The sequence below is a fragment of the Lytechinus variegatus genome, chromosome 15, assembly GCF_018143015.1.
Source record: "Lytechinus variegatus isolate NC3 chromosome 15, Lvar_3.0, whole genome shotgun sequence".
Classification (NCBI taxonomy): Eukaryota; Metazoa; Echinodermata; class Echinoidea; order Temnopleuroida; family Toxopneustidae; genus Lytechinus; species Lytechinus variegatus.
In genome coordinates this window covers 26,057,426-26,084,070 of record NC_054754.1, presented here as the reverse complement: position 1 = coordinate 26,084,070, position 26,645 = coordinate 26,057,426, and the positions used below count along the sequence as shown (strand labels likewise).

The window sequence follows — 26,645 nt, the reverse complement described above, 5'->3', positions numbered from 1 at the left end:
TCAGCTGATCGACCGGGAACGGTCAGGGACTGGCTAGAGACAGGAAAAATCATATGTAACTCACCCTAAGTTAAATCCTACCTGGTTACGTTACTGCTCCTGCTGGTAAATTCAGAATTGGATAAAGGTAATTAATTGATCAAATTATTTTCGGTCATATTTTAGTGGAAAATTCCTAAATGCGCAAAATTAAACATTCATAACCGGCGTAACGTTATTTTGGCTTTGTGCTTTTTCGAGATGGGAGTAACGTCGGCTCGCCCCCCGAACCACCGGCATGAGAATGACCGTGACGTGTCGTAGCCGCGTCGGGCCGTGGACGTGGACAAGGCCAGGGGAAATTGCTGTTTCGCGGTTTGGAAAAGTGGTCCAATGTCATGAATCGATTACAGATGTGTAGGGTGTGTAGACAGATAAATAGATCTCTAACGTTAGGTCTATGTCTGTAAGGGATATGCTTTGACCATTGTAAGGTCGAGTTTAGTGGTAGAAAATAATGTATCCCACCGCTGCCACCAGTTGTGGGGTTGAAAATGATACATTTTATGGGGGAATATGTTCAACTGAAGATGGGAATAACACAAGCTCAATCACACAACAAATGGAACAGCAAACAGAGAGGAGAAGATGGAACTTAATTGGTTTGACTTTTAAAAAATCTGAGCTAGAAGGTCACCTGTGTCTGTGATATGTTACAAAAATGAAGCCCAGAAAAAATTGCGTTCGAAAATAAATATTTAGTGCTTCAAAAATTGAAATATAAAGTGACCGGAAACACCATCCTAATTTCATCCCATACACATATGTGTACTATTTATTACAAAATCGGGGTTTGCTTTGTAGTTTTAGCTTTTCATTCTCAATAGTGGTTGTTTTCAGGGTTTAATAGTTCTATTAGTAATACATGCACTTGTACACATGTTTCATCTTGGTTTGAGAATCTTTTAAATCGGCTGCTCACAAAGTTAAACAATACCTTTAACTATGAAGACACAGGAACAAAATAAAATGAATGGAAAATATGAGAGTACTACTAGACAAATACGGTAGATAATACAAATTATGGTAACTCAAAGGAATATTTAATAACATTGAAAAGTACACAATAAAATACCACTGAACTTTACAAAAATTAAACATATATAAGTTCAGCAAATAACATAAGATTCACAGATTAAAATTTGAATTTATATAAAGCCATATTTCTGAATTAATTAGATGACGAAGTATGTCTGTGAAATATGTATTTCAGTTCAATCTTCTGATTTTACTTTAAAAAAGACATGAAAATCAATCTTAAAATAGGAGTAAAAAAAATTTGGAAATTTTGACTGAATATTGAAGAAATATACTTGCAAAATCTTAAATAGAAAAAAATCAGATATCATTTCCACACCAAAAATGATTTCCCTAGCGATAAAAGTAGATATATTGATGAGATGTCAATTTTACCATTCTGTTCAAATAGCAGCTATTAATAGACTTTCCTAATGGGCAATTCCACAGGTTGGGACAAATCTGTAACGTGAGTAACCGACACATTCCAAAGATTTGCCAGGAGCATAATAGAATTTCCCAAGTTTTGTTTTTATACAAAGGATAGTCAGACTGTGTACTTTGTTGTGATATGGAGATGTTTAGTTCCTATCAATAATAAAGGAGTTACAGCTCCAAGTATGAGTCAAGGTGTCTCCAAATGTAACGTGAGTAACCGTGGAATAGCCCTAATGTACAATTAAAAAAATATCAACTAGTATAATTCAGCAACTTGTGGTTATGAATATTTATGCAAGACATGAAAGTTTGATTTTTTTAGCATTAAATAAAAACACGTTCTTTCAATTTTGAATTATATGAACAGAATTTCTAGTGCATATAACTTTGGCATAAACATAATTTAAGTATTGATGACATCATGACAGAACAATAGAAACACTGCAGAATAAGGTTAAAGTATAAAACTTGGTCTGCAATTAAACTTTTACAAGAACAAATGCATGCTTCCATAAGACTTCTTTAAAGAGATGTACTGATGACCATATTAGGTGAGGGCAAAATTTATATTAATAAATCCAGTTTCTTTTTTATTTCATATTTTTCTGTCAGATCAAAAGCTTGGTACATAGTGTTTGAGAAAATTAAAAATTTTCATTTGAAATCTTAAATTGGGTGCTTTTTTTTTCTTTGAATATTACTGCCCTTGTAAAAAAATTTCACTGGGAAGAGCCCTGTTGAGTAGCTTGAGAAGTTTTGGCAAACGTTAGCCTACTTCTGTAATGAAGCGATGTTTGCTGAATGCTCATAAATCCAGATCCAAACAGGGTTCGGTGTGCGAGGTTAGTGATTGGAATGGTGGTGATTTTTTTTACCTGACTGCTATGAAAGCATGAATGCTTGTAAGCAAGCAACCAGGGGACCAACAGTTTAAGGTCCTCTCCGAAGGACCTGGTACTGAGGATTAATGCCTTACCAAAGGGCACTAGCGCACCAAGTGGGAATCGAACCCGGGTCACCGCAATACAAATCCCCCGCTCTACCGACTGAGCTATCGCGCCTCTTTAACATACCAACTCTGCACTAGTGTGAATGGGTCAAAGGCATGACAATACGCCAGTGGCGGACTGTACCAGACTGGAAGAAGAAGAAGGCTGGTTTGAGCATGGGGAGGTGCACATCCTGGGGAGGTGGAAATAAAGTGGTATGGGAGAGTGCACATCTTGGGGAGATATTAAACTAAAGTTTGGAAATAAGCTGTTGAAAGCAGAAGAAGGGGTAAAAATTTTATTTTGCTTGCCACCACTAGGGCTGTTATCATTTAGAAAATTCTCTGTCGATATCATGCTAAAAATGCCTTGCCTATATCGATAACTATCGACAAAAGAACATAATCAATGCACATTTTTTATGCATTTATAGCGATGTCACATACTCGTGTTGATCAAAATTTATATCTGCCAAGTGCTGTACCAAGAATGCTTCAAAATCTGCGTTCATCGGATGTAAATGACTACGTAACATCTTTTAACAAACATATTTATTGTAGGGTTGGATGAAGTTTTATTGATCAGTTTGGGGCTTTTTGGACATCGTTCTGAGCAGTCAACGTCTTTCGCCTATCCGCTATTTTGATATCATGCTGGACATCTTCAAATGTAGAGGTCAGCAACACATGGCTAGGCTGAGTGCTAGTCGCCTTCTATGTTAGTTGGTACTTTGCTTAATTTGAGTTTGTGCTTGCGATGTTTCTTATCAAATGGAGTAGAGTGCAGTCACGATGTTTGGATTGTCACGACCTCACCCCCATTTCGCTATAATAATAGCGAAGGGGGGGGGTGAGATTGTGTTTTGTGGATAGTATTTTGTATTCATATTTCGTCGACATTTTGGAGTAATTTCTGTTTCTGTTCTGTGCAGTTTGAGGAAAAACACGTTTTCCGTGATTTCCCACTTGAAAAGCCACTTTCAGAGGGCTGTTTACATGAATTTCGTGAAATCGCGGAAAATCACTGTGTCCCAACATAATAGCGGGTATTATTGACGAGAGAAAGGTTATCGATATCACTAAGTGGCAAAACACAAGCGATTATCGACAGGACTAGCGATAAAGACATTGATAACAGCCCTTCATGTACATGTAGCCACCGCTGTCGGAACTGCTCTACCTCAGCGGGTGGGTGCATGTACATTCAGTACACCTCAGCCTACGGCTACGCCCCTGAGTTTCTACATGGCTAGACAAAAAACTTTTGAAAGCAAGGCGTTTTGATAAAATAATTACATGGGTCTGGCTGTAGTTTTTAAAGTTGGTAAAATTAAATAGGGCCTAGGCAATTGAATTGAACATTAGGATTTTAAGAAACTTTCAAACATTCTTTGATTTACTGATTCAGACAAAGTCAAACACCCTGGCCCCTTTAATTTTATTTTTTAACTATAAATATCAGACAGAATCACAGACTCAGTATCAATGTTACTGACTTTAATAACATTAACAAAGTTAGACTCTGATAATGTCAGTGGATCATATTACCGAACACATTTCATAAATTCATTCATATCAAATGCAGTACTTTTCTCAGAATTCATCAAACTTCCACCATGAATGCAGAAATACCTATAAAAAAATTAATCAAATTTTTGCTGAGAGCAGTTTTCTTTTTTACGATATCACCTTCCGATTGCACCCCTCTGCACATGTGAAATATTTTGGTCACGTGAAAATGGTTTTATGGAAAAAATTGAAAAATCACTGATCAGCTATTTTAACCATATTTTGTTGTTTTGAAAAAGTAAAAACTGAAAATGTGTTATGGGTCGTTTTCATCTTGACAAATTACCTTTGAAAGGATGAAAGATTAAAGAGTATTTAATTTCAAATGCATGCGCACGTTAATACAATGCTAGTCAGTATATCACTAACTATATAAGTAACACTGACAGTAGAAATAATGTTAAATTGCCAATTCGTCCACTGCCAACTCGTCCTCTCACCACATGAACTACCTTCATTTAGTCTAATGCCATTCCGTCCATCACCATTTCATCTAACAACTATTTGGTCCAATGATCATTTGATCCTTTCAGCACTTCGTCTAATCACCATTTCATCTATTACCATTTTGTCCAATAACCAGTTGGTCTAATACCCATTTTCTTTTTATTCATTTTGCACAATAAACACTTTAGTTTAATTAGAACAAATGGTATATGGAGTAAATGGCTATTGGACCAACTGGTCATGAGACGGAAAGGCATTAGACTGAATGAAAGTAGACCATGTGGTGAGTAGACGAACTGATGATAGACCAAATGGTAGTAGACGAGTTGGCAATTTCATAAATACGACAAGAAGCTTGAATTGTGTATTGACATGGTTGGGTGGGGGGCACTCAATCCACACACTGACAAGGGTTTCTGACGCTGTGACAATGCCCATTTTCAACATTCTCAGGTCTCTCTCATGATAGACGGTTTTAACTAGAATTCTGATTATACACCAATCGCTTCTGTCTCGCTCCATTGATGTGCAAATAAAACATTACGCAAGTCCACAGCACCCGAGAACACTCGCTTCCTGGCCTCCTAATAGGGCAAAGCTGCAATCATAGCTTAGCCATTGAAACTTTGGAAGACCTGACTCTGACCGGACCCGTGCATACTAATTGATTAGGGCTCCCTAACTGTGTTGGCTCTATTGTTTATAGAGTCTTAGGGGGTGTTGCAAGAAAATATTTGTGATCAATTGCAAATATTTTGTTGCAATTTTACAACTGATAGATCAACGTTAGTTGCAGCAAATCAGATTACACTTCTTGTTTCAAGAAGCAGATTAGCAATTAGTCTAAAATTTGCAATTAATGTCAAAAGTAATGATTGATCTTGGGAGCGAAAATAGACTTGCGATTGATCGCAAGTTTCTTGCAACACCATATGAGAAATGTACATGTATTACCACTTACCAGGATCTTCTAGACCCTCCAAAATGGGATTTTGCCAATTAATTTTTAGCTCCTTAAACCCTCCAAATTAGCTCTGCCCATGAGCTCTTTAGCTCCCTAGACCCTCAAAATGAATTTCTTTAAATTTATAGCCATTTAGCTTCCTTATAGCCCCTGTTTTGAGCAAGGAGGTAGCTATAGGCCTAAATGTATCACTTTTTTGAGAGGGGAGCAGAGGCACATCCACATCCAAAAAGTATCTTATTCCTCCCCCCCCCCCCGGGGGGGACTGTTGCATTCATTCAGATAATCTAGATCTGATTTATGTGTAAACAAATTCTTTGCATGAAGATCGGCGCACAAATAGTACTGGGTAGCCGTGTGTATGGTGGAGGCCTACTACTTTAATTGAATGGATATATGCTTCATCTTTTAATCTTTTTTCTTCAGCTGCTTGTTTTGAATGATGGCTGAACTTTATGATGTGATCATTGTTGGAGGAGGTCTGGGAGGGCTAATTGCTGCTCATCTTCTACAGAAGGAAAGAAGTGATATCAAGATACAAGTTCTAGAAGCATCAGGTAAAAGCAGGGGCAGATCCAGGATTTTTCAAAGAAGGGGGGGGGGCACATTTTCCCAAGGAAAAATTTGACAAGCCAAACAAAAAAGAAGGTTTGTACCCCCTGGATCCGCCAGTGGGTAAAAGCTAATTCCATGCAGGCAGGGTAGAACTTGGGTTGGGTAGGTTAAGGGGATGGCAGTATCTTAGAACTCCATACTAACTAATACTAATGGCTGAACTTCGCAAGCGAAGATTAGGAAGATTTACATGACTTTTTGTGACTATAAAGTCCAATTTTGGAGAGACACACTCTCCCACATCTTGGACATGGATGGACTTGCTCATGGGGGGCAGCGTCCTGAGTGGAAATACGGGCCTTCCGCCTTCTGCGTCCTTCCTCTAAGGCTGCACGACGTCCTGCTTCGAAGGAAGCAGTTGCCTTCTTGGTGCGTTGCCTCCATGCATTTCGATTCACTGCATGCGCTTCCCACATATCATGGCTGATGTTACACAAGGACAGGTTGCACTTTAGAGAGTCTTTGTAGCGTTTACGAGGTGCACCTCTCTTCCGCTTGCCGGAGCAAAGTTCACCAAAGAGCAAAATCTTGGGAAGGCGGTTTTCCTCCATTCTGTAGACATGCCCAGCCCAACGCAGCTGCAATTGTATGAAGATGGCTTCGATACTTGGCAAGCCTGCTCTTTTAAGAACCTCAACGTTTGTCACATGGTCTTGCCAGCGAATCCTGAAGATGCTTCGGAGACATCGTTGGTGGAAACGCTCTAGGAGGCGTATGTGACGGCGGTACAAAGTCCAGGACTCTGCCCCGTACAGGAGTGTTGAGATGACAACAGCTCTATAGACGCTCAATTTAGACTCTGTTTTAAGGTGATGATTGTTCCAGACTCTCCTTCGTAGTCTGCCAAAAGCACTGTTTGCTTTAGAGAGTCTATTGTCAATTTCCTTGTCAAGTCTAGCATCATTTGAAATAGTACTTCCCAGGTACGTAAAGTGCTTGACAGCATTTAGCTCTGAACCCTCAATGAATATGACCGGAGGAGAGTATTCCGCTTGAGGTGCAGGTTGGAACAATACCTCAGTCTTTTTCATGCTGATAGATAGGCCAAATAACTGAGCTGATTCCGAGAAGCATGTAGTGATGCGTTGTAAATCCTGCTGGCTGTGTGCTACTAGAGCACAGTCATCTGCAAAAAGCAGTTCACGTACAAGATATTCCCGAGTTTTGGTGTGAGCCTTAAAGCGTCTAAGGTTGAAGAGTCCTCCATCTGCACGGAAACGGATGTATACTCCCTCATGTATATTTCTCATGGCCTGCTCCAGCATCATACCAAAGAAAATTGAGAAGAGGGTTGGAGCCAAGACACAACCCTGCTTCACTCCTGTGGATATCACAAAAGAATTAGACAGGTCACTCTTGTACCTCACTTGCCCACGTTGTCCCACATGCAGCTGCTTCACTATGGATATGAATCTGGGTGGACAACCTAGTTTCTCCAGAATCTTCCACATCCCTTCTCTGCTCACAGAATCAAAGGCCTTAGTGAGGTCAACGAAAGTTACGTATAGGCCTTTGTTTTGTTCGATGCATTTCTCTTGTAGTTGTCTCAGAACAAATATCATATCTGTGGTACTCCTGTTTGCCCTAAACCCACACTGACTCTCTGGAAGATTTGGCTCTGCAATGGTGGGCTGAAGCCTATTCAGCAGAATCCTGGCTAAATCCTTCCCAGCGATGGATAAGAGGGTGATACCACGATAGTTGGAACAATCTGCCTTTTCGCCCTTATTTTTGTAAAGGGTGGTGATTACAGCATCCCTTAAGTCACTAGGAATCTTGCCTTGCTCCCAGCAGACCCTGAAAAGTTCATGGAGTTTGGAGTGGAGAGCAGGGCCACCATACTTCAGGGCTTCTGGAGGGATTCCATCAACTCCAGGGGCTTTGTTACACTTCATTTGGTTGATAGCCTTCTCAACCTCTTGTAAAGATGGGTACCTATCAAGTTCTTCTTGGAGAGGCTGCTGAGTGATGTTACTTATGGCATCTGCCGACACTTGCCTGTTGGCATTGAAAAGTGATTCAAAGTGTTCTGACCAACGATTGAGGATGGACTCCTTGTCTGTACATAAAGATTTTCCATCAGCGCTTCTTAAGGGACATTGCACGTGAAAAGTTGGTCCGTAAACTGATTTAAGTGCTTCATAGAAGTTTCTTGTGTCACCGTTGTCGGCGTAGAGTTGAATTCTCTTGGCAGTTTCTTTCCACCAATTATTTCGGATATTACGGAGCTTGCGCTGGACCAAGCTACAAACTTGACGATACGCCGCTTTCTTTCTGTCGCATGAAGGATCGGCCAGGTGGGATTGAAAAGCTGATCTCTTCTTAGCTAACAAATTGGAAATTTCCTCATCATTCTCATCAAACCAGTCTTTACTTCTTTTGGGGCAAGGTCCCAAGACTTCATTGGAAGTGTGAAGGACTGCCTTTTTCATCTGTTCCCACATCTGTTCAGGATCGTTGTTGAGGCTTGGATCGCATTCTCCAAGATAATCTTGTAGTGCTTCTTGATATTTTTCTCTATGCATTGGTGATTGAAGCTTATTGACGTCGAGCTTATGTGATGGAACAACACCTGTTCTCTTTCTGGGCTTGGGCTTCAGGTGGAACCTCACTTTGCTGCGAACAAGTCTGTGGTCTGTATTGCAGTCAGCACTGCGCATGACTCTGGTGTGTAGGATATCCTTCACATCACGTTGTCTTACAAGGATGAAATCGATCATGTGCCAATGCTTAGAACGCGGATGCATCCATGTAGTCTTGTAACGATCCTTCTGCTGGAAGAGGGTATTTGTCACAGTCAGTTGCTTTTCTGCACAGAGTTCTAGCATCAGGCGGCCATTGTCATTGCATTTGCCGACACCATGTCTTCCCAAGATTCCCTTCCAGGTTTGATAGTCCTTGCCAACTCTGGCATTGAAGTCACCTAAGATCACGAGCTTATCCTTTGGTGGAGTACGCTCAATGATAAGCCGGAGGTCTGCATAGAAGTTGTCTTTGTCTGATGGATCGGCATCGAGAGTTGGAGCATAAGCACTCACAATGGTTGCATGTTCCTGCCCGAGCAGAGGCAGACGTAAAGACATGATGCGTTCAGAGTGGCCAACTGGCAAACTTGAAAGGTTAGAGGCGATAGAGTTCTTGATCATTAAGCCAACGCCATGAATTCGACGACTGCCTGACGGTCTGCCAGACCAGTATAGTGTATAGCCAGCATTTTGTTCAATTAAGCTACCTTGCTCGAGGAGGCGAACCTCACTAAGGGCTGCTATGTCTACATCAAGTCTACGAAGTTCATGGGCTAGGAGTGCAGATCTTCGTTGTGGGCGATTAGAAGCATTGTTGTCTAGTAAGGTCCTAACATTCCAACAAGCAAGATTCATGTTCTTCATTTTAGAGTCTGTTGATAACTTTTTTGCTCTCATTTGATTTCGACCACAAGGTAAGATGCCCGTTGGCCGTGGTAAACCAACTGGGTATATTGGAGATGAGCATTTCTTTAGGCCACCTTTTCTAGGCCCCTCTCCGGATTGGAGCAAGCAGAGCTTTCCCTAAACAGGGCTGCTTGGTCACATAGGGTGTGCCGGGTGATGTTGTCATCTCCGGGTCAACATCGAGACGACCAATATCCTATGCCGCCTGCATGTAAGATTGGAACTGCGGCTGCCAGCGTCATCTTACACCTGCCGGATTCGCCCCTTTCTCATCGCTGCAGGACTTCTTGGTTACAGTAAGCTGAGTCTTCCTGCCTGCGCACTGAAGTTTTAAGGTGGAGTACAGGATGCGCAGCCTGGCCCCACCCTTTAAATCTAGAGTTCATCTGAATTGGTCTAGTGTCCTAGAACAGCAACAGCGAAATCTCCAGACCGTAGCCTCTCCTAACAAATTAGGTGACCCCAAAGGCAGTGGGGTATCCGTAACCCTGGATAAGGGGCCCATACCAGGTACTGTCAGCCGGAGCCAGCTGAGCCCGGGACTCGTGTCAGGCAGGGTCGTCACGCCCTGAAGTAGTGGGCAAAGCCCACTACCCACTACCCAGATCCGCCAGTGGGTAAAAGCTAATTCCATGCAGGCAGGGTAGAACTTGGGTTGGGTAGGTTAAGGGGATGGCAGTATCTTAGAACTCCATAATATGATTTTTAACCACCAACATCCCCATTTTACAGTGAGAATACACTGTAGCAACCCTCTTGGTTTATACTTTTCCAAGTGAAGATTAAATTTTTAATTACAGATCTTTATGAATTACATTTCTGTCTTATTATTAGTAATGGTCTTTGCAAAGAAGGGTCCCTGTGAAAGGAAGAGTGGACAGCCCTGCTCTCAAATTGTGAATGGCAGTCCTGACAAATGGGGGTTGAAGCATCGTATTGATGACACTTAACGATTAATTATCCCAAATTTATTAACAGCAGTACTTGCAAATAGGGTCCTGTCTAAAAATAGACATTTGAATGCCATTAAACATTAATAAATTTCACAATTTGTTATTAGCAATTCTTGTAAATAGGGGTCCTTGGGCCTGATGCATGAATCTTTTGCCGTAAAAAAAAAAAAAATTGTGAAAAATTTATGAACAAAAACTGGCAACAGAATTATGCCATTAGTACCTAAGCATATTTAAAAACCCCTGGCAAAAAATTTGCCATAGTATTGAATTGCAATCTAAAAATGTATCATTTGCAGTGATGTACATCATTTATTTTTGTGTGTACAAATGTCTGTGCAGATGGTTTCTGGTACGATGGGTGCTATATTGTCTGGAAATTACAATGTTTTCAACAGAGGACAATGAGTCAGTTATGTAATTCAGTAGGGATATATTGACAAGTGGTGATCTAATCTGTAAATGACCTCGATTATGAATAAGAATTGAATAATCGGATTACTTAAGTGATATGGGTTGATTGCAATGTTTGGAAATTATATGTGTTTATGTACAGTGTAAATGCTTAAAGTAAATTATCACTCATTAAGAAAAAGGACTTTGGTCTCATCAGTGTTGCATCAGTGTCTGTCTGAAACACGAGTCCATTGTACAAATTGCTTGCTCATTAAAATCAATCTCAAACAAAGCATTGTGACCTTAAATAGATCAAAATCATGTGAACTTATTTAAGGTTAAATATGCATATATGACCCATTCACATTGATTAAAGGGAGGGAATAAAGTTTGAGCATACAAGAACAGTGTATTAAATGGCTTACCGTATATCAGTTTTGCTATGTGTCTGTACAGTGTGTAGGCCTATTATGGTCTGTACAGTGCATCCAAAAAACATATACACTTTTGAAATGGCTGCCAAATATAAAAATATATCACTTTTGGGGAAAACACTTATATGGAAGCCAATAAAGTCAACTTTCAAATGACACCTAAAAGTTGGGAAAAAATTCATGCTTGAGCCAGCACTGCCCAGTGAAACAAAGGGTATGAAAATAAGGCTGGGCTGGAATTAGCCTTCCAATTTATGTCAGTTTTTAGAGGCAAATCCTTTGGAACTTGCAAAGTTAAGGGCGTTGTGATAAATTAATGATCAACCGCGACCAGTTTTGGTTGTTTAAGCAAATTTCATAAATTATTAAATTGAACTTTAATGATGAGTGAACACAAATTACACTTTTTGGCATGGAAGTAGAAACATTGGGCAGCATTTCAACTTTATCATGTGGATCTCAGCAATGTGTTCATGGGAGTCGGGAGAATAGGGGGTGAGATAGGGCTTAAGTGGGAGTTGGTTGATGGAATAAGGTTCAACAGAACATTTAGCCCTCCCGACCTCCCCTCATGTTGAGAGACTGATTGCTATTGTCATGTACGTGTGAAATCCAGAGCAGAATGTTGATTTAATGATAAATTCTGAATTGGGGCATCAACTTTTTCCTTTCAATCATCTAATCATCAATTTATCAATAAATCAACTTATTTAATGTGCAATGTGATCAATCAAATATCAATTTTTTTAAAATAAATTATGTCATAAATCATCATAATCATTCAATTTCTTGGTAATCATTCAATGAAAAAAAACTGACCATCAGCCACCGGTCACTTGGCAGTTAAATTTTGAATAGGCTACAGTCCAGGAAGTGAGACAGAGAGAGAGAGGGAGCCTGGGAAATGGAGGTGGAGGAGGGTACATATGATGTTTATTTTGTAAAAGGACAAAAAAAAGAGGAATGCCCTTTTAACCAAGTCATACCATATCTCACCCTCTTGCTTGTAACAGGTACCATCACAGTACTCTGACTCACGGACACACTGCTGAGGTCCACAAGATAAACTTTAAATGCTACACTAAAATTACAATTCCTGTTCACTCTTGCATTAAATTTTGTAACTCATGAAATATGCATAAGAAACCAAAACTTATCTGATCAATTTAGCTTAAAACCCTTAAGTTTGCAAGTTCCAAAGAACTTATCTCTTAAAAAACTGGAAGGCTAATTTCTGCCCAGCCTAGCCAAGCTTAGTCTCTCAGGAGGAGAGAAATGGGGGGGGGGTATAGATGGAGGGAGGGGTTGCTAAATGTTATGTTGACCTTTATCCTATCAATGTACTTCACCTATTTCCTATCTTTACCCCCTATTCTCCTGACTCTCATGAACACATTGCTGAGATCCACATGATAAAGTCAAAATGCTGCACTAAAATTTGCAATTCATGATCACTCATGCATTACATTTCAATTTAATAATGCATTAAATTTTCTCAAATCACAATTGATCATTAATTCATCACAAAACCCTCAACTTTGAAAGTTCCAAACTAAAAACCTGAAAGAAATTGGAAAGGCTAATTCCGGAATTTCCGGCCCAGCGTAATTTTCATTCTCTTTGTTTCAGTGGGCAGTGCTCGCTCAAGCATAAATAATTTTCCAACTTTTTGGTGTCATTTGAAAGTTAACGCCTGTGGTTCATATCACATTATGTAGGATCAACATCCTCAGAAAAGCAATATATGAATACTGATTATTGATGTTTTGTTTTGTTTTTCAGATCGCGTATGTAGTTCCCTAAAGACAGTTGAGCTGGAAGCTGCTAATGGAAAGGATAATTTTGATATTGGTGTGTCTAGAGTTGGAAGGTAGGATTATGTAACATGTTGCTCGCTGAAACTAGGGGCTCACTCACTATAAAACCTTGCGATTTTTGCAAAACTGTCATTGTAACAGTGCTCAGCAGCCAATCATAATTAAGCATTTCATTTGTATAATAACCACAATGACAGTTTTACCATAGTTTTACATGTATGTGTGAAACAGGCTCAGTCAGGTTTGCCCTGTCCAAAAAAATTGATTGGCCGGAGTAATTTCCTATTGCATTCAGTTTAGTTCAGTTGATTTTACTTTAATACTGGACGTACAATAAAAGTAGGGTGAACAGAGTACTGAACAGTAAACAGAAGTAATGGTATATATATCAAAAAGTGGAGGGCAAACACAGGCCTTTTACTTTTACTTCTACTCCTACGCTTACTCCTATTTCTACTCTTACACCTATTCTTAATTGTACTCCCACTCTCATTTCCACTTCTCCCACTCCCATCCCACTTCCACTCCTACTTCTACAACCACTCCCATTTTCAATTCCACTCCCATTTCCACTTTTCTTCCATTCCCACTCCTATGCCCACTTCTGCTCTTACTCCCACTTCCATTCCTGCTTCTCCTCTTACTCCCACTTCCGCTCCTATTCCCATTGCTACTTCCACTCCCCCTTCCACTCCTACTCCACTCCCATTTGCACTTGCACCTGCACTCCCACTTCTGATTCCACTTCTAGTGCCACTCGCACTTGTACTTCCCTTCCATTTCCACTGCCACTTCTGCTTTACTCCCATCTCACTTCCATTCCCGTCTCACTTCCACTCCCATCTCACTTCCACTCCAATCTCACTTCCACTCCCATCTCACTTCCACCCCCATGCCACTTTCACTCAAATCTCACTTCCACTCCCATCTCACTTCCACTCCCATCCCACTTCCACTCAAATCTCACTTCCACTCCCGTCTCACTTCCACTCCCATCTCACTTCCACTCCCATCTCACTTCCATTCCCATCTCACTTCCACTCCCATCTCACTTCCACTCCCATCTCACTTCCACTCCCATCTCACTTCCATTCCCATCTCACTTCCACTCCCATCTCACTTCCACTCCCATCTCACTTCCACTCCCATCTCACTTCCACTCCCATCTCACTTCCACTCCCATCTCACTTCCACTCCCGTCTCACTTCCATTCCCGTCTCACTTCCACTCCCATCTCACTTCCATTCCCATCTCACTTCCACTCCCATCTCACTTCCACTCCCATCTCACTTCCACTCCCATTTCACTTCCATTCCCATCTCACTTCCATTCCTACTTTTACTCCCACTTCTTCATCCACTCCCGTTCATGAAGCCATGTCTCTGATTACCTCGTAAATGCTGTATTATTATTATTATGTAGTAGCCGATACTGTAATCCAAGTGATATACATGATGTCTGATCCCTATCCAAGTGCACTTTAGGGGTCTGTTATAATCCATATATACATCCAATTTTGACCACCATTCCAGTGCAATATATTTGGTTGGTTGTAATCCCCAATATCTCTTGCATTGTTCTCCTCAGTGCCCAGCCTCTGATGCAGTCCTTAATCAAGGAGTTTGGGTTGGAGACCTATCCTCACTTTGACAAAGGTTCCAAGCACTGGCAGCTCCCTGATGGGAAGATCAAGAAATACTCTGGATCCATTCCTCCGCTGGGCTACACCTCACTCGTCGACCTCCTAAGATACTTCAGAAAGGTGAGAATCGGGAGAGTTTTTAAATAACCGATGTGCTCTGAGCCAATCAGATGCAAGGATTTCAGTAGCTTGTAACAATTGTCAATGAAAATATTTTGAAATGTCTGACAGTTTGCTTCATGCAATGCTCCCCTGGATATGATGTCATTATTGATAGAGGGTAAATGTTCCTTGGAGTAAAAATGAGAGGATGTTTCACAAGAAAACATTTCACCGGGATGAAAATACCTGTTAAACTAAAGCGTGTCCCCCCAAATGATGATGGTACATGTACTTATTGAGGTAAATTACCAATTCTATCCACTGCCAACTCGTCCACTCACCACATTGTCTACCTTTTTTTTTTTAGTCTAATGCCATTTCCGTCCAACATTTTGTCTAACAACCATTTGGTTCAATCATTACTTCATCTAATCACCAGTTTGTCTATTACCATTTCGTCTAATAACCAGTTGGTCTAATACCCATTTTCTTTTCATTCATTTTGCACAATCAACACTTTAGTTTAATTAGACCACATGGAATATGGACTAAATGGCTATAGGACTAACTGGTTATTAGACGGAATGGCATTAGACTGAATGAAAATACACCATGTGGTGAGTGGACGAACTGATGGTAGACCAAATGATAGTAGACTGGTTGGCAATCGGATGAATTGACATTAGAGGAATTGTAAATAAACCCTTTAAAGAGTAATACAATACATCAGGTATCTCAAGACCTGGGGGTGTTTCACAAAGATTTTTAACAGGTATGACTTGAGTCGCACTTTAATGCCTAGTTGCGTGCTTTATAAAATGCATTACCTGCATTTGTTAGATCATGCCAAGAGGATGCGCACTACTGCATATCGTGTACGCGTCAACATTTAAGTGCGACTCTAAGTCATACTAAAATCTTTGTGAACCCTCCCCCCCGATGCTCCTTCGAATAGTGCCACATTTGTTCTAGTCAGTCCCCTTTCCCTACATATTCTTTGTCTGACATCCTCCATTGGTACTTTATGAAAGGTCTTCTTTAGGTCAACAAATGCAAAACACCATAACACTGTATTATCATAAATGCTGGATTACACCTTTTCTCTGGTTATGGAACTAGCCTGGTCCTGCAAGTTCTAGGGTTAACAGAGATCGGGCTATAAATATGATGCTATCATTGGGGCACCTCTTCACCAAGAATTCTCATGTTAATGTCATAATTTTCATTATCATCACCACTCCTGAATATCTGTATTTCATTCGAAATGTTGGTACCAGATGGACAAGCTTGCTGAGAAGGTGAACTTCAAGGACATAACTGCTACAGAGAACTGCTCTGAATGGGAGGATACCACCATGGAACAGTTTATTCCAAAGTTTCTATATCTTCAGGGTAAGGCTGCTGCTGGTCCATCACAGCATATCCTGTTTCTCTATGCTTCTTTGATATTAGTGGGGTATGGTACTTTTGGCTGCAAATAGTATTGTTTGGAATAGATTTAGAAAAATCAGACAAACAAAACAGTGAAAATTTGATCAAAATCAGACAAGGAATTACAATTTTTTTTAAATATTTGCATTATTTTGGTAAAACAGATCTATGCATGTCTTCATGCATATTTAATGAGCAAATTGATGATGTAATAACTTAAGCCCACCTATTGAATATTCATGACAACGTACATTTAACTGTTAAACAAAATATTTATGAAATTTAAAATTCAATAAACTTCTTTATTTGCTTTAAGATCTTGATGAAATTTTGTTATTTTACCAATTGGCAAATGTATCAGGAAGCATTGGCAAAATATTTTGAAGTACAATTAAGGAGACGAGAGGTTCCGAATCAAAGTAGGATATCAGAAGAAAGGTTGTTGTCATACATGTATTGCCAGACATTCAAGGAAATTGAAAAATCAGTTCTAACGTCTCTAACAGACTATGACCAATTTATTTTTTGGGTACTTTCTCGTGTCATTTGAAATGCTAGTTCCAAGCGAACAACATCTGTGTTTCATTACGAAAATTTCCCGTTTGATTCTCGACCGCACTTCAGACTGCAAACTGCGGTCGGATACCCCTTTTTACGTTTGGAAAATCTCAAACAACATTTCCAACCCCGATAAACCCATCTTGGCCAGGTAATCCCCTTGTCTCAATTTCACCACCACGGGCCAGCTAAACGAGCGTTGAGCCAAGGACGAAATGATAAACAACAGCTGTGCTATTACGTAAGACTTGTCTGCCTGTAGAAGGATCTTCGGAATGAAATTATTGTATTCGATATTAATCACGTTTTCAACAAGTATATTACATTCAGACATCCAATACTAGTCCATTTTCAATTTCGAACGAAGAAAATCGACCTCGAAATAAGGAAAGTAAGCGGAATAAGAATTACGGTATGCTTAGCATGCAAGGACCGCGATGCATCCCATATAGTTTCTGTCCGTCCAGCAAGAAAATATGGGATGCATGCCATTCACTCACGCAATGATACAGTCTTAACGAAAGAAAGGAAGGAAGGAAGAGAGAGAGAGAAAGAAAGAAAGGAAGAAAAAGTTTCTATCAACGCGTGTATACATGGAACTCCATGCACTCACCAGAACTACACACATTGCAATCCATCGTGTGTGGCCCCCTGCTGTGACCGTTGATGCTGGGGTGTATTATCTTCGGACCGAGGTCAAGAAACAGGTGTTTCTATACTTAAATTTCATGCTTGAGGGCAATAGGGTTTGTAGTACTGAGATTTGATGATAAAGGAACCTGCCCAAACTGGGGTATACTGCTCTTCAAAGCAAGATTTTCGTCATGTTAAATGTTAACATTCCACTGTTGCCAGTTTATACACATCAGTCCAATAGAGTTTCAATTTATTTGGCACGTAGAGTCCAATTCTCCTGGATTGCAACCTTCTACACTATAGCTCTAGCTCTTTTGGTAGTGGTGTTAAAAATTGCACAGTCCATAAAAAAGTTTTCATGAACCTTTGTCCCTTTTTTTTCAGGAGCGAAGGACATGGCCAGTACAATGATAGGGACATTCTGCGGGATGTCCCCCAATCAACTCTCAGTACTCCAGTACATGTGCATGATCCGTAGCTGTGGCAGCTGGGAGAAGCACATTGGAGGAGAGGGAACTGGACGAATGGATCTTAAATTCAAGGTAGTCAAGAGAGCTATGATCTGTATCTACTTGTCCAATAACAGATGGTCTAATTTTCAGATCATCGGATGCCACCATGGCTAACCCTTGGTTCACTGTCAATTTGCCAGCCTAATTAATCGTCCTGACTTGAAGGAGACTAGGGAGGATATCTTGAAGAAGTCCTTGATACAGGAGACTCTAATTTCCCCCATGTCTTCTCTTAGTTCTTTTGTTGACCATCCTAGTACCAAAGTGGACTATAAACTTTGAGAGCTTCGTATGACAGGACCTTTTACAGAACTTTGTTTACAGTATCATAAATTAGAGCTCTCATGGACTTTGATTTAAACATTGTCTTGACCTTATTATATTTTAATGGATTCCTCTCATGGATTTAAATTAAGATGTGCTACAGGTGAACTTAAGTTAATTTTCCATATGTCTAAATGTTCACAAAGTCTAACTATTTAATTTTTTTTATATCAAATTATGCGATGTTTTTGTGGTCCCAAACGATTTGATTAGTGACCTGTATTTTACCTCTTTGTATCGTAAATCAACCATCCGACTGTAATACTTGTAATGAATAAATGAATTAAATTTGAATAAATGATCATCATTTCCTTCCAGGGTGGTTGCCAGCAGCTTGGTGAGAGGCTGTATGAGAAGGTCGGCAGTGATAGGGTCACGATGGGTGATGCGGTGACTCGTATTGAGCAGACTGCTGACAAGACCAAGGCCACGGTCAAGACCAAGTCAGGCCGGACATTGGAGGCAAAGGTGATCATCATGGCCATCCCATCTAGAGATATCTGTAAGTTCATATTATTACATTAGCCAGGCTAAAGTCATGGTTTCATCAAAGTGCCTGGAGACATTAAATGGTACATGATATGCGCTGTGCAAGAATTGAGAACTGAATATTTTTATTATTGCTAGAATTGTTATTAGGATCATCATCATTATCATTATTATCACCATCATCATTACGTAATAGTGTAGACATTGTAGGCCACGGTCTAGTGGTTCTGACTCTTGCCTTACATTTAGAGGGTTGTGGATTTGAATCCAGCCATGGCATGTTTCCTTCAGCAATATACTCACCCACATGATGCTGCACTCAACCCAGGATAAGGCTTGGTAGATAGATAGATAGATAAATGGTATCTATTGTGATAATTCAATTAGCAGCCAAAGGCTGAATTACGTGAATTTGTACAAAGTAAAAGTTCAGTAAACAAACAAACAGTAAAAAAGCAACAAGATATGTCAGGTACTTGCTTTTTTTTTAGAAAACAATGTCAGAATTTTGCTGGAGCGTTTGTGGAGTGGTGAAAAAAATTCATCACCACCCATTACCGTTCACTGTTTAACAGAAGTTGGCCCCCGTTATAAATGCAACGTCGTTTACGCTCGGCCACCGCTGATGGTCCCTCCTACCGCTCCGAAATTTTTGATCTGCACAAAATACTGCGAGCGGTGAGGAGAGGGCAAGTTTCCGTTCCGGCAAAGTTCACCACTGCTCCAACAACACCCAGTCAAGTTTGGCACCGCTAGATGCAAGTCCGTGGATGCTTGGGTCCGCTAGGCCAACGCAGAAATCTTGAACGCTAGACCGCCGCTGCTTCGCCAGCTGTGCCCAGGCAGTGATTAAACATTGCACACACTTTGGTTGAGCGGTTGCAAGCGTTTTACGAGGAGACACAGGATTGCTGGAACGGTTTCGGGCGTTAAAGTAGCGATCCAATGCGGTGCTGAACTTTGGTTTGGCATTGGCAAGGAGGTGTCAGAGCGGGACCAGCAATTGGCTATAAATACGGGGAGAAATGGACCAGGAGCCAATTAAGAATCTATCAGAACTTCTACCAAAGAGATCCGTTCAGCTCCATCATCGAAAGCGGTATGCTGCTAAACCAACTTTTAACCCTCGCCGAGCCAACGCCTGCATGTGCAGAACGTTGCTCTATCATCACTTGCTACCGTTAAACCTACTCTAAAGCAATACTGGCTTCAGCAGGGCACCGCTAAGGCAACGCCTGTGCTTGTTTTTTCCCCCCATTTTGTGCACGGTGACGAGCGTTGGTGTTTCGACATCCTCTCCCTACCGTTCAAGGAACGCTCCAACAAAGTTTGGGTGGTGTGACCAGGCCTTTAGGTAAATGGTACCCATCAGGATATATTCCTTGAATTCACCAAGTACTGGAAATGGCAACTGGAGCTGCAGCTGAGATGATAATACTTGCATGCCTCAGAATAGATTATTTCTTGATAGATAGCACTAGACAAGGACCAATTAATATTATCATTTTCATTATTAATATTATTATTATTACCATGTGACTGGCTAAGTAAAAACACAGATGGCTCAGAACGAATTTAGTATTATCTTTTATATATGGTATAAATACCTGCGCTATTGTCCAGCTTATTTGTTTAGATATTTAAGAATATAATAGCTTATCACAATGCAAGATGATATGTATCTGAAATACCAGAATATCTTGAATAGGGTCAGGAATAATTGAATTCATTTTATTTGAATAGCTATATTATTTATTTGTCAATTAATTGTCTCTCTCCTTGAACTCACCCACCCCCTTTCTTTCCAACAGGTAAGATGGAGTTCTCCCCGTCCCTTGAAGTACCCCGCGAGCTCCCTTCTTGGGATTATGGAGTGCATTTTATTGTTACATACAAGAAGGTAAATCGTCAGATTTTTTTCTGCTTTTGACTCTTTGCCCTCCTGCGCCACATTAATTTCAACCTTAAAAGTGGTTCTGCATGGACTTCAGCTCACAATAATAGCTTTTGGTTGGTTAATTGGAAGAAAAGCTTTGTGCGTTCACAGTACAATTCGAAGCACACATCACTTTAGTGTATGTGTGTATGAACAATAGACTTCATGCACTCATTGTCTATTGTGAATAAAATGTGACTTGAGTCAAACTTGGCAGCCTGCTGTATGTGACTCTAGTTGAATAAAGCGGGCAAAGAGTTAATTTAAAAAAAAGGAAGGATTTTAATGTAGTTTATAGTTTAAATCATTCTATTTTCATGTTGCTAATGTTCTCTGCAAGGTATATGGAGTATACCGGTAAGTGAAAAATATTCAATTGAGTTTGAATATCCATTGATTTCTTTCTTTGATCACAAGTATCATTAAATTCAAGGCCTCCACACACCTGTTACAAGTGGTCCATGTTCTGAATTTCAAACAAATCATATTTTGCTTATTTTCTGAAAATGTGAATGAAAAGTATCTTTTTATTTCAGGTCCAAGCCTTTATTGTGGAGTAAAGTCCAAGTGGTTTTAAATCGAAGTCAATCGTTCAACCTCTATGACCTCATTACAACTAGATATTCAATTCAACTTTGTTCTAGTGAGGATGGTTGCATAGTCACAGATTTGAACAATGATTAAGAACCTTGCACAGTAAGATGTCTTTATATGCAGATCAAATCTTACTATGTTTTATTCCAAATTTGGGTCGCGGACCAATCGTATGGTGTGCGGTGGCCTTAACATCACCTTTTCCCTCCTATCTTGCAGAATTTCTGGAGAAACCAGAAAATGGCTGGAGAGTTCCTGAGCATGGCTGGTACTCTGGGAGGCTTTAAAGATGAGAAGGAATTTCCATTGATTGCTTTCTTTGATCACACCTCTGCTAATGGAAACCCGGCCCTCATGGGTTTGTTCTCCGCACCATGCTTTGCCAAGATGACTGTAAGTGCCCTTAAAATATTACAAATTCAACCTAAGCTACATGTAGTCATTACAATCTCTGAATTGGCAATGCATTGAAAATAACAGAATAATTGATTAAAACTGCATTCTTTAAAATTTTGTTATTAACATACATGACTGATTTGGTATACCATATTTGATCTTCATGTTATGAACATGAATGAAAATTAATGATTGTTGCCAATTTGAGGAGCAAAATTAGATTAATCTTCACACTGTAAAAGCTGGTTAGCTTGTGCATTAAAGGGGCCACTTACCCTGAGCATGTTGTCAGCTAAATAGAAAAATTAGAGGACCTATCAATGAATATATATAATAAAAAAAGATAAGAAGGATATTTGAGTTATAGATTTTATTCATTTATTCATGTTTGTTTTCTGAAGGGAGGGTTGTCTCCTCAGTACATATAAGATATTAGGGTTATCTTTTTAGAAAGAGATTTTATAAGTTTTCATTCTGTTTATCACACAAATGGACCACAATTACTAGCTGGCCCATGGGTGATTTTTTTTTAATTACAAGTTTAATAAGAAATGAAGAGAGTAAGATTAAAGAAGGAATCTTTTTTTTTAAATCATATGCGTAATGATTTTTTTGTTGTTCACCATTTCACAAAAGTAAATGATTATTTTGTGTATGCAGAGTGATGAGAGGAAGACCATAGCCCTTAACACCTTAGCCAATGTGTTGGGAGATGAAGCGAGGGACATCATTGAATACAGAGATGAGGTGAGTATCCAACCAACTATGAGAGGACCTACAATGGTACCTTGAGGTTCACCATAATTATTGATGCAATTACTTTTGAATAGTCATTAACTTCTTAGCCAGTGTGTCGGGAGGTAAAGCATGGGATATTACTGAATACACAGATGAGTTTTATTGGGGATGTTTCATCCTGTTCGCTGCCTGTTAGTGGGCTTCAAATCACCAACACCATCACCGAACTTGAAATCATGATTTTCCCAATCCCGGGGGTTAGTGTTGGTGAATGGGGAAATTACACATTCATGTAGATCGTCGACACCAGCTGTGATGCTCGTTTCGGCACCCTACATTCAATATTAGTGCTTGACACGAACTACTGGAAATATGTCATATTTCCTGAGGTCCATTCTAACACCAGCATCATTTCAAGTATGGTGTTGTGGCTGGTGTTGGTGTTGTCACAACACCGGATTTCAACACTGTACTTGGAATCGCCCAATACTTTATATACATATATATATATATATATATATATATATATATATATATAAAGTATGTGGTCTAGTGGTTAGAGCATTGGACTTATAATCGCAAGGTTGTGAGTTTGAATCCCAACTCTGCCATTGTCTCTACTTTGATAAAAAGACCCAAGAGTAATATCTGTCGTCTACGTCAGCCACTATGACTGATAAACCTAGACGTAAAATGTTTCCTAGGTAATTGGTTACATACTAGCTTGGCGTTTACCAGCAAAATGCTGTCCTGCCGAGTTCCTCTGGGAGTTATCACAAACAGAAACAGAAATGAATGTCTATTGATGTAAAAACCAAATGAATCATCTTGTGTTCTTTGTTTCCTTCTTGTAGTCTTGGAATCGACAGGCTGCTGGAGAAGAACCTATTAAGATGAGAGCTGGTCTCAAGGCCTCGGAGGTGATGGCTTCCTTGAGAAGACCTCATGGATGGTAGGTATTAACTTTATCAAGTCTTTGAATACTGAATTCTTGAAATTACATGACAGGCATTTTACCTCTGACAAAGATTCTGCTAGGATCAAAAGCTTAGGCCCCTCTTGACTCTCTAATGTACTCCATTGGCTCTCTTTTATTAGATAAGCAGTTTTCAGCAGCTTCTTTCTGCCATTGTTCTTAAAATTAACATAGCATTTGCACCAGAAATAACAGCTCCCAGAAGGTGACCAGTTAATCACTTTCCTGAAATACGGTGTTGGATTCCTGGATTGACAAAATAGAGTTTTTATATTGGGGAGGGGGTTCGGGAGCGGGTGGGGGGTCACTCAAGCCCAAAAGTATTATTACCAAGAAATTTTTTTTTTAAATGATGCAGACCAAAAGGGTGAAATGAATAGTATTTGATGGCAAACTCTTATTACAATTTTTTTTATTGTAGAATAGTCAACATTGTTGCACTCTTGCTTGTGGTTTGAAATATTTTTGCCCGATATGCTCAAAATGTGTGGCTCATTAGGCCACTGAAAGGAGCAACCAAGTTTTTAGTAGATAACTTACAACTTCAAAGTTCAGAGATCAAAGGTGGCTTCTTGCAACAATTTAAAAACTTCCAGACAAACATGAATACATCTTGGAGCGTGAATGAGCTGAGCAGATTTTGAAAGAGGCCAGAGGTCCATAGTCATTGGATACATGGCAATATTTCAGACTTTGATGACTTTTATTAAGGAGGGTCATAATGTAAATATATTGAAGCAAAACAATGTAAGAATCCCTCTACTGTTCTTGCTTTTATGATCATTTTTTTTTTCAGTATTCATTTTGCTGGCGAGGAGACAGGAACTGTTTGGTTAGGGATGATGGAGTCGACTGCAGAGGCATCCACCAGAGTTGTGAAGGAAGTTATGGCAGTTCTTTAACCTGCATTCCAAAACCATGGAAGCTTAAAAGTGCCACCCAGATGTTCATATAATCATCTCGTATTGTCTGCCTTCCGTGTGAGAGATGATCAGATGACAAAATCTAAGATCTCGTCATGTCTACATCTTGTGGGAGAGATGATGAGATGTCAAGATCTAAGATCTTGTAATGTCTACATCTCTCCCATGGGATGTAGACATGATGAGATCAAAGATCTTATCATCTGATGATTATCTGAACATCTGGGTGGCACTTTTAAGCTTCCATACAAAACCATTCTAGGGATGGAGATCGTAATGATAGTGACATGCTAATTACATGGTACTGACTTGGTAATTGCATAACAGTGCCAGGGTTATCACATGACAGTTACAACTGGAAATCACATGATGGTGACATGATGTTCACTTGATAGTAATGTGGTAATCACATGATAATGACATGACTATCATATGCCAGTGACATGGTAATCCAATCGTCAGTGGCCATTCGAACTGTCAATACTTGTTTTAGAGAAAAATCATCTTTCAAAGTTTACTATAATTTCCACGATTTGTCCCCAGCCTTTAAGATTTTCATTGCTAGATAAACATGTTAGTTAGAAAGACCAAGACAGTTGCTTGTCCTTGATATTTTTATTTTTTACACAGAACCAAGAATCAGGGAAAATATTGCAATTGAAGCTCTACAGGCTTGTAATTCCGGTTTGAGCGGTTTAGATTTTCCCTGCACAAAAATGCCAAAGGGAACACAACACTGACCACAATTTCAAGATGCGCGATCGGCAAACTGTTGCTTCACTCTTTCATGTGCAATGTCAATGCATTCAGAAATGATGGTTTGCTAACTGGTATTTGCATGTTAAGTGTGCGCAGCGGTTGTTTTCATTGCTAGTAATACACCTTTCCATTGGGATTTTTTGCATTTTGCAAGAATACAGGACAGAATTACAAATGGATCCCATGTACCTCACCGGTAAGAGTACAATCTAAATGAAAAATACAATTTTATATTCTGTACTCAGGTTAAACTTAGGTTCTGGTCTAAAATTATGGTTTGACTATGGATGGCCAAGTGTGACATTAATCTTTCAATTCATTCATAATTGTCTTTCAATAATATCTCAAAACATTCCTTCACCTTTAAAGGATGGGGAAAGGACACAATCAACAAAAGAAACATTGTAAAATAACATTGACACTTTTGGCTTTCCATACTTTGAACAATATGAGTTACTTAGAACATGGCTTTAAACTAGACTTTAATTTGGCACATGATGGTCTCCAAGGGGAGCGCTTCATCAAAAGTTGTCCTTCAATCAAGTTTTCTGATTAGACAAGTTTCCTTGATTTAAGTTGGCTTAGAAGCACAGTCCCGATGGCTATGGATAAAAACAGGAATTGTCAGATAAAACGTTCAACAAGTCCCATTTTATCCAACAGTTACCATAGGATTACTGCTTCTCAGCCAATCAAAATCAAGAAAAGTTGTCAGATTTGAGAACTTGTCGCAAAAATACAGTTGCAACGCTGCCTGGTTCTTCCACAGGTCATCCAGCCTTTGTGTTGTATGGCAATTTGACAATTTTGACTAAGCATGCTCAGGGGAATGATCCTGCCAATGTTTTGACGTTTAACCCGTCCGATTTTGTGGTAATATTGACATGTATCAGTATGTTGTGATCAAATTTGATAAGTATTGTACTGGTTGGGTATGTAGCTAGTATACATAAAATTGTTCCATTTATACAGTACTCATTCATATGAACATACATGTTTGTGAAGAGAGATGGTTTCATACGCAATGTTATTGATGATTTGATAATGTTATCAATATACATTTATTTTTGAAGCACAAAAGAACATCTAAATGGATTTTCAAGTATAATCAAAGATTTGTTGAAAAATACTTTTATACCTTTCATTTTACTATAGCGATTCCCTTGTAATGCATATGAAAAACACATTGAAATGTGTGGTTGTGTGCTTTTTAATCATTTTTTTAAATTTTTGAAAAGAGTTATTGTCAATCATGGACATACTACATTCCGATAGATTTTTTATGACAGTCATTTTTGTCTTATGATATTTCATAATTTCTATGTCATGTAATGTTGAATTTCAAAACACATATAAACAAAATATGATAAATCATGTAGACTCTGATGTTATAAAATCCCTAATCATGATTTTCAAATTTTAATTGGCAATACAGCATATATTTCATTATTCAAGTTACTTGCATACGACCAAGAAATCATGTTATCTTGAATGCAAGACCAATCTTGCCTTTAGTACCTC

General features: G+C 39.4%; 1 protein-coding gene across 1 annotated transcript; it reads left to right on the top strand.

Moving 5' to 3' along the window:
- On the top strand, positions 1 to 26,344 carry LOC121428606 (amine oxidase [flavin-containing] A-like). Its single transcript, XM_041625363.1, has 12 exons — positions 1 to 127; positions 5,889 to 6,019; positions 13,074 to 13,161; positions 14,696 to 14,870; positions 16,130 to 16,244; positions 17,862 to 18,019; positions 18,632 to 18,815; positions 20,614 to 20,702; positions 21,552 to 21,725; positions 22,389 to 22,475; positions 23,321 to 23,418; positions 24,239 to 26,344. The coding sequence occupies exons 2-12, from the start codon at positions 5,902 to 5,904 to the stop codon at positions 24,342 to 24,344; spliced, it is 1,392 nt and encodes a 463-aa protein (XP_041481297.1). The 5' UTR covers positions 1 to 127; positions 5,889 to 5,901; the 3' UTR covers positions 24,345 to 26,344.
- Positions 26,345 to 26,645: the final 301 nt, after the last annotated feature.